Below are 8,928 nucleotides of genomic sequence, written 5' to 3' on the forward strand. Positions count from 1 at the left end.
CCAAAACAAATCTGTGCCGTGCATTCTTATGCCTTTTCTCCATTTATTCCAATAATAACTAGCCTATATACTGCTGAAACTCTCAAGAGGTGTAGGCACATCTAAAATGATATATGACAATCAGTGTAAAATTAAATACATTAAAGTAACGCAAGTTTGAGAAAAGAATGCTGAAAGCACTGAGAGGTTAGTCGACGTGGACACTTGTGGTCCTCCTTTTGAGCAGTACTCATCCTACTGTGCGTAAAGTGACGCATGGCACAGAGTCAGGTTATGGAGTTTATAAAGCCAAAGGCATCAGGCGGCACCACACTCTCTTATTCCAGCTCTTTACCCCACGGCTGCTATGTCTTTGGAGGTTTCTGCCGTTTTAACCTCAGAGGACAGCAGGTTTGGGAATGTGTCCTGGGACTCATCCGGACAGCAGCACCACTACATCTGGCTCCCTGGCATCGGCATCGCGGCTGTTTACGGCATCATCATCATCGTCGGTCTAGTGGGAAATGTTACTTTGTTGAAGACATGTCTGTTGGTGAAGTCTATGCGGACTGTGCCCAATTTGTTCCTGTCCAGTTTGGCTGTGGGGGACCTGCTGCTGCTGGTGACCTGCGCGCCTGTGGACGCCAGCCGGTACCTGGTGGATGAGTGGCTGTTCGGCCGAGTGGGATGTAAACTCATCCCGTTCATCCAGCTCACCTCAGTGGGAGTCTCTGTTTTCACCCTCACTGCTCTGTCCGCAGACCGGTAGGCTGCTTATCACAGCTGGACACATGTGGTTTGTCTGATCATCTGCCCTTTGGTTTAGTCCAAAAGCAGTAGTATGAAATATGCTTTTATTATTTCTAAAGGCTTAAAAAATGTAGCTTATGACACTGAAGATAATACAGACAGCACACCCATGATATAGTATCAAACTGACTCCAAAAAGTAGGAATTTACAGCTCTGGAAAAATATTCCACAATCACAAACAAATAAATTACACAGTTTATTCCTGACACTGCTGACACTGGTGGACATATGAGTGGTCTCTTCATGTTTTTCCTGAAACTGTATGATAAATGTCAGCAGGTCAATTGAATCCTGACAAGTTCATACGCCTTCATAATGCTCTTAATGTACCTTTTTTTGGTAATGATATTTAACCCTTTCATGCATAGTGGTCACAACAGTGGGCAGCTCTTCTCCAGCTGTTCTTTTGTATAATCATGGGTTTTGTTGTTTTAGTTCCATATCACCCAACACAGAGGACTCTTAAGCACTATCCCATACACTGCAATTCATACCATTACTGTAACTTTGCTGTTCTTAATAAACCTGATCTGTAGTAATATTTTTTGGTGTAAATATTTGCTAACTGTTATTAGACTGTAATTAACAGTTTTCTTTATCAAAAAGTGTTTTTTTTTCTTGTGCATATTATCTCCATGAAGTGAGTAGTAACTAGTATTAGAGTATGTTAAAATGCAAGAAAACATCAGATTAGTTGCATTAAAAATGTTTTTATTTTATAGTTTTTGCACTGTATATCACTTTCTGATGATGGTTTCTTACCTTCAAAAATTAAAGGCATTGTGTCCAGCTGAGTGGATTGACAAGTTGATTGACAAACATTTTAATTGCATTTTTTTTCCCATGCCTAAAGAGGAATAAAAACACTCAGGAAAAAAATCTCGACTAAGGTTCTTATAATTCATGCATGAAAGGGTTAAGAAATATGTCTGAACATGATCCTATATGTGTCTTAGATGTAGAACATAAACTTTTCTGCCGGAGACTTTTGATGTGATAATAAGACTATGATTCGTCCCTTCCTTGGCACAGAATTTGACAGACTGAAGGTCAACTCCAGACCATTTGGCATGAGCAACAAAAATGCAGTACTTGGTCTCTTCAGTCTGGAAAACAAACTAACAAATATATGCACAACTGAACAATCTGTCCCCACATTTATGAACTCATATGGGGACAGATTAAACCCATATATTAATTAAATGATAAACCCTATAATATTTCAGTATAACTGCTTGAACTCAAATCAAAGGACAGATGTTACCATATATTATACAACTGTTACATCCCATGAGGGAAATCTGTGATTTGCAGTATTGGGATATGGAAATATCATTAATTTGACTTGAAATTGTGTCCTTTGTTGATGTTGACTTCTCCCTTTGATTAACAAATCATGTCTTTGATTTCTAATCCTGGACCCATTCAGTCCAGGAGAAAAGTGTTATCTTTTTATGTCTACTGATTTTAATCCTAAATTAATTTTCACTGTGGCAGCCTTTAATCTACAGAAAGATAAACTCTGAAGGCTTTTGGCTGCAAAAGGAAATTGAGTCTTTTTCAGTACAAATTAGAGATCAGGAACCCTGTACATTTGCAGTTATTTTTATGGAAACTACACTGTAAAAAAAATCCTGTTGTTTCTACAGAAAAAAACTGGCAGCTGTGGTTTCCAGAACAATACTGTAAAAAACACATCCAACTGTAAACATGTTTACGGAGTAACATGTAGATTTAACATTTTAAACATGTAGATTTAAATGGTAAATGGACTGCACTTATTCAGCACACTTTCTCCACCTGCATGGTGTCCAAAGCACTTCCCAAATCCACCAGGTCCAACTGGGACCAGTTTAGGGTTCAGTGTCTTCCATGGACAGTTTGACATATGGACAGTCGGAGCCAGGATTCGAACCACCAACCCTTTGGTTACTGGACGAGCCGCTCTATCAACTCTACCAACCCATTAGTTTACGAATTTAAAATGTTAAATTGTTAAATGTTTACTTTTTTATAACTTTTTTATAAAAAAAAAAAAAAAAAAAAAGCAAATACGCCTTTATTTCAACAATAAAACAATAGAAATACATAATTTCTTCATCCAAATCTGGTTTTGTTCACATTCTCTTCCTGTAAGAACTACAGCTATATTTGATTCAGTCATTAACACAGATTTTTACAACTTGACATTGTATTGTCACTTACAGTTTTTTATGTTGCAATTTTACAGCTTTTTGGTGTTAATTCTACAGTCATTTTTTATAGTGTACAAACAAGTAGCCAAGGTATTACGGAAATGTGCTCTCCCAATAAGAAGAATTATTGTTATTCCACATTGAAATCTTGTCTTTATTTAGGTACAAGGCGATTGTGACACCCCTGGATATCCAACGGTCCAGTCCTACGCTCAGTATCTGTCTACGAGCAGCTGCCATCTGGCTTGTCTCTGTGACCCTGGCCATTCCTGAAGCTGTCTTCTCTGACCTGCACACCTACACCACAAGTAACACCAATGAGACATTTGTGACCTGTGGACCCTACCCCCACGCTGGGGAGCTGCACCCAAAAATCCACTCCACAGCCTCCTTCCTGATCTTCTACATCATCCCACTCTTCATCATATCTGTCTACTACTTCTTCATTGCACGCAGCCTGATCAGGAGCTCTTTAGACATTCCAGCTGAAGGACACCTACACATCCAGAAACAGGTCTGAGTAGAGCTGCAACAAACTATTTTACACACAACAAGCAAGCCGTTAATTAGAAAGTAGTCATCTGAAGACATTAAAAATTAAAGCAGCTTTATGTAGTATTTCTAACTTCAAATATTAACCCATGAAGACCAAGTCCTACTTTTGTGTCAGTTCCCACATGATTTTTTCTTTCTATTTAACCTTTCTTAAGTGATTTATCACCATTTATCATGATGTGATCCTCTGTATTTTGCATTTTTTCTGTGAAAATCAGGTATTTTCCTATGTTTAATTTACTGATCATATATTTTAATCATCATTTTTATATTACATTTGAGGGTTATTATATCAAAAATAGAGACAACTGAAGAAAAAGTGACTTTTCCCGTAAAATATAGCATTAACTGAGCATAAAAAACAAGCATCTCTGTCATTTTCTGTCAAAACACAAAAAGCTGAAGAAAAAGTGACATTTGAAGTAAAATACATCATTAACTGAACATCAAACAAGTGTCTCCATCTGCTGTCTTTTGTCAAACTCCGTGGGTTTTACTGGTGAATAAATGTTGTAGAAGATGACAGTGTTTCTTACGGAGCCTCTGAACGTCCAAATGGGTCATATCTGATGACCATGAAAAGATGAAAAACTGTATTTTACACCAATTATTTACATGTATTGATAGGATTAATGGATCAACAGGTATTAAACATTTTAGATCAGTAGATGCTTTAGGTCCTAAGTGGATGTTTGGGTCTTTATGGGTTAAGTATTTCATTTCGTCTTGACATGTAGGAGCAGATGTTTGCCTAGGATGTTACAGAAAAAAAGCTGTTTAAGCTGTTTATTTTTCAACATAATACAATAATAACTAACAATGGATTTCTGTATCACTTTTCAAGGCACCCAAAGCACTTTACATAATTGATCTCACATTCAAACTACATGTAATGTAATTTTTACATTACAAACATTCCAAACTACATTTGTTGCCACAGCATTCCTGAGGCAGGCTGACGGAAGTATGGCTGCCAATTCATGCCAAACGGCCCCTCCAACCACCATCATATGGATTCATGTACCAGTGTGAGTGACACTGGAGGTGAAGTGTCTTGCCCAAGGACACAATGGCACATGACTAGGACAGAGCGGAATTTGAACCTCCAAACCACTCTACCTCCTGAGCCACGGCTGTCCCACACTTCTGCAAGCACTGAAAACAGCCTTTAAGTCCATCTGTGTAAAACTGAGGGTCATGTGATTTAAACCATGTCAAACCTGTGTTCTTTTTCCACAAACTTTTTAAGATAATGACAGAGACGGATGAGGATGTTCAGAAGTGGGCTAATTTATTATGTTACATACTGTTGATTATTTAGAAAGATTATAATTCCTTGTCTTCTTTTCTTTCAGATCAAGTCCAGGAAGCGTCTAGCCAAGACTGTGTTGGTGTTCGTTGGGTTGTTTGCCATCTGTTGGCTGCCCAGTCATGTGATCTACCTGTACCGCTCATACCACTATGATCAGGTGGACACGTCGCTGGGCCACTTCATCACCAGTGTGTTTGCTCGCATCTTGGCTTTCACCAACTCCTGTGTGAACCCGTTTGCCCTCTACCTGATGAGCAAAAGCTTCAGCAAACACTTCAACCAGCAGCTCCTGTGCTGCCCTTCTCAACCACGGCTGTACAGTCAGAATAGTAATACTACAAACATGACCTCAGTCTGAAAGATTGTCGGTCCTGTAAGAGGGTAACGTCATGTTGATCCTTCTTCATCTTTTCCTGAACTGTCAACTGTAGTGAGAAACAGGGTACTCATTCTCACTGAAGAATAAATCTAATGACAAAACTATAATCACTTAGAATTTAGCTTCAAGTCTTGTGAATATCATTTGTTATTATTGTTATCGCAAATAATTCAAAGAAAATCCAAAAAAAGTTCAATAACAGGTGATGTAAAAAGTTAATTGTTCCCAGTGAAAAATGTTTTTGTGCAAGTTTCAGATGCAAAATAAAAATGGGCCTTTATTAATCATTAAAACTGCTCCAACAAGTACTGCTATCATTTGCCATCAAACTCATTTACAAAGGAAACACATCATGCCTGTTGTATGTTTGTATACATATACAGATTTTCCCTAGGGGGGAATCAGCTCAGCAAAATAAAATAAATAAATAAAAAAACCACTCCCAACAATATGACAATGAACTTGCCTAGTAAAGATTAGATGCAGAGAAAAAATAGTGATCTGAAAGTTGAAAACAGTGACTTTCATTAGTGGTCACAGTAAAAACGCAATTTTCAGTTATAATTTCAGGAAAATAATTAATTCTCAGACCAAGGAAAACTTCGGTTTCTCTAAATCAAACACAACTGACAAAAAAAAATGAAAAACAGAATAGATACAGGAGACACAGAGGTCTGAAACACTGTTCTGGGTCTTTGGGGGTTAAATATTTAAGAATAAGAGACTCAGGGTTAGGTGACTGTGACGCCAAAAAAAAAATGACTGAAAAGGTTTTATTGGCTTGATGAGGATGTGTGTCAAATCTAACGTTGTATAAATTGATGTTCTTATTAAATATTGTGAATTAGTTGATGTGTTTATTGGATGTCTTTTTATACAGTATTGTTCTGGTAACCACAGCTGCCAGTTTTTTTCCTTAAAAACAACAGGATTTTTTTCAGTGAAGTATTATGTTACAAAGTCTCTATAAATTTTCTGTCTGATTTATATCTGTAAACTTCATGTGGTCTAATAGAATATCTATCAGAATATCTTAATCTTGAAAAGGTTTGTCATTTGAGATACCAGTTGATTCCATATCAAACTGACAAATTCATGCATCAAAACCCAATTAACATTCTTCATTTTACAGTAAGGCTTCCTTATGCATGTCATAAATTGTAGTAATAGTTTGGTAAATGGTTCAACATAGTAACTGACAAGATAAATAAAAGCAACTATCAAGATCTGAGTTTTATCAGAACAAATACAGACATATGTGGTGCAGCAGTAACTTGATCTTGTCAACCTAAAGTGATTCATACAAACTTCTTAATGTGTTTAAGTGGTTTTTTTTTTTGTTTGTTTGTTTTAAATTATTTTTTAACAATTAATAACCTAGACTATGCCCACACTTTGGACAAAAAATTGCCATATAGACCATAAACTATATAAACCAGTCAGAAAGCTCCTAGAAGTCTTTTGGTAAAGTGGTACCAAATTAAAGTGTTAATTGTGTTTTGGGATTATAGATTATGGACAGCAATTAAAAACATAAAACTTGCGAAAGTTGTTTTTTTTTTTTATCAGTTATCCTCAAGTGGTTGTTTAGTTCTTGTTGGTCACATTGTATGACTTTTACTTAGATTTCAGTTACAGCACAGTGTTGTAAATTTGTTGCTTGTATCTTTGTGTCATTACCACAACTGAATGAACAAAATCTGATCACAAAACTGTTCAAATTCAATAAATAAAAATAATATGTGTATTTTTTAACAATTTTGATTTCTGTCACAGAGGAAAAGAACAAACCATCTTTGCCGAGTTTCATTCACTCAGGTGATATTTCTTACTTTTTCCCATAATGTAATACACTGGTTAAAGAACAAAGGTGTGCTATACTTTGCTCTCTAACCCACAGTACATGAACAGAAAATACCAACATTTAAATTGCTAAATGTATATCCTGTGGAGATCATTTTGTAAAATGTTGATCAGTTTTGAAACACTTTGTACATTTTGTTGGTGAGTGGTTTTTGTTTCTCTGTGTGTAAAGACTGAATGTAGGCATTCAGAATGACTGCTGGAGGCTGAGGTTCTTTGTTGTCTGAGTAAAGAATAATCACATTAAATCAGTTTTAGGTCTCTGTGGTGTTGACTTTTCATAGTGACATTTCAGAGTAATTCTGCTTGAGCAACCACCAGATACAAACCCAGTCCATTCTTCAGGTCCTCAAACCCTCTTCTCTTATCATTTTTCCCATCTGCAACTTATATTTTAGAACCTATCAAACATACTTTTCATCAACTAATTTCTTTGCTAAATTAGTAGCATATCTTTATTGATCATTATACAGCCTTATATATTCTGCAGGACCTTTAACTAAGAGGTCTTAGACATCACTTTAGAACCAATGACATATTCTTCAGCTCAGAGTACATTTACAGTATTTTTAGATGGTATTGAAATTTGTAGCCATGAACAGATCATATTTATCATGTGCTGTTAATGCAAAAGGTCCATATATAAGGTCCATGCAGAGCAAATAATCTTAAGATCATAAGTCATGTACATCACATATCAGTTAACATTAATTAGGAATTTACTGAAGAAAAACAGTTGGAAATGGAAGGTCAGAGAAAATCATACACTTTTTAGGGGTTTATATGGCATCTCCAAAAATGTAACTCTCTGTTACTAATCTCAAGACTTCATAGTAAGAATTATGACAATATGGATGGTAAAAAAAAAAAAAGCATATATTTTTCAGGTGTTTCTGGTAATAAATAAATAAATAAACTGACCTTATATATTGACCGTGGTATCAAAACCGTCCTCCATTTTGTGGCAGCATGAGGCTGGTGATATCCAACTATTATGAAATTTGTCTTGAATATGTTTTTAATTTATTGTACTATTATTGTACTGTAATAATATACCAACAGTGGTCAGGCATACCAAAGTTCAACTTGAACATTCCTATTTTACTGGGCGGCTCAGACCTGATTCTTCACCCCACTTCAATCAACCCTGATTTAATTTTGCTTGATTGGTCCCTTTCAACAGAGCTGAAGCCCACTTCCTGCACTGATTCACCTAGACCCCTTCTAAATAATGTCTGTGAGAGCTGAGAGCTCTTTTTTTTTTTTAACCTCATTTTAAAAAATAAAAGGTGATACTATGAGGCGATAGCGTTATATTATGTGTTCCTCATCAGCACGTGACAAAAAAAAAGGCATTTTTTAACTTAAATAAACCAGAAAATGATGTGATATTATAAATAGAGTAGAAAATGGCAATTGTGTCTTATGGTTTTCTTGCTATTTGACCACATACATTTGATATTTGTTTTTTGAGACATCCTGTGTAATGATATATATATATATATGTGCCCTTTATATGTCTGTAGAATATGGACTTTAATATGAAGAGCCTTTTCGTTTTTCCAACAGTTTTTACTTATTCTCCATGTTTCTTCTGCAGTACAACCTGCTTTATTTTACATTTACAGAAGTATTATTTTCATCAGAAAACAGAGAATAAAACAGAGTACAGTATAAAACTATACATGTTATATATATGTATTAATGCTATTGTGTGATATGAGAGAGATGTGTGTCATTTATAAAACATTTGGAAATGTTCTGCAAAGTAGTGAATGTAAAGGTAATGGAAATGAACATAAAGTGACCAGTGGACAGCCACACAGATGAGGAA

The 8,928-nt window shown here is 35.8% G+C and overlaps 1 protein-coding gene across 1 annotated transcript; it reads left to right on the plus strand.

Moving 5' to 3' along the window:
• Positions 1-346: 346 nt before the first annotated feature.
• LOC115413017 (gastrin-releasing peptide receptor) lies at positions 347-5,458 on the plus strand. The gene is made up of 3 exons (XM_030125735.1): positions 347-744; positions 3,148-3,499; positions 4,896-5,458. Exons 1-3 carry the CDS (start codon positions 347-349, stop codon positions 5,208-5,210), a joined length of 1,065 nt encoding a protein of 354 aa, XP_029981595.1. The 3' UTR covers positions 5,211-5,458.
• Positions 5,459-8,928: the final 3,470 nt, after the last annotated feature.

The sequence above is a fragment of the Sphaeramia orbicularis genome, chromosome 21, assembly GCF_902148855.1.
Source record: "Sphaeramia orbicularis chromosome 21, fSphaOr1.1, whole genome shotgun sequence".
NCBI lineage: Eukaryota > Metazoa > Chordata > Actinopteri > Kurtiformes > Apogonidae > Sphaeramia > Sphaeramia orbicularis.